General features: G+C 65.6%; 1 protein-coding gene across 1 annotated transcript in view; it reads right to left on the bottom strand.

Moving 5' to 3' along the window:
* LOC102384342 (DENN domain-containing protein 1C) overlaps nt 1-302 on the bottom strand; it is a 13,884-nt gene that overhangs the window by 7,590 nt on the left and 5,992 nt on the right. The window contains exon 10 of the mRNA XM_014519818.1: nt 51-151. Within this exon, the coding sequence (XP_014375304.1) occupies nt 51-151 (101 nt within the window). The remainder of the gene's footprint in view (nt 1-50; nt 152-302) is intronic.

The raw sequence follows: 302 nt of genomic DNA, 5'->3' as shown, positions 1-302 counted from the left end.
ATCCCCCTGGCCCCCCCAGCCCAGCGCCCCCTGCGGGACTCCCCTCTCACCAGCAGTAGTCGAGCAAGTGGGGGGGGAGGGTGGGGATGAAGATGTGCTGCCAGGACATGGGGTACAGCATCCCGGAGGAGGCCAGGATACAGGCCGTGAGCTGGGGGCACATGCAAAGCACAGGCCTCAGGGCATGCTCTGGCACAAGGGAGCAGGGCTGAGGCATGAGTGGGGAGGAGGGGGAGACTCTGCCCTTTTGAGGGTGTGAGAGGGGCAGGGGATCCCAGACATGAACCATGAAGAGCCTGGGG

The sequence above is a fragment of the Alligator sinensis genome, unplaced genomic scaffold (assembly GCF_000455745.1).
Source record: "Alligator sinensis unplaced genomic scaffold, ASM45574v1 scaffold707_1, whole genome shotgun sequence".
Lineage (NCBI taxonomy): Eukaryota > Metazoa > Chordata > Crocodylia > Alligatoridae > Alligator > Alligator sinensis.
Note: the sequence above shows the minus strand (reverse complement) of the source record. Positions and strands in the feature narration are given on the sequence as shown.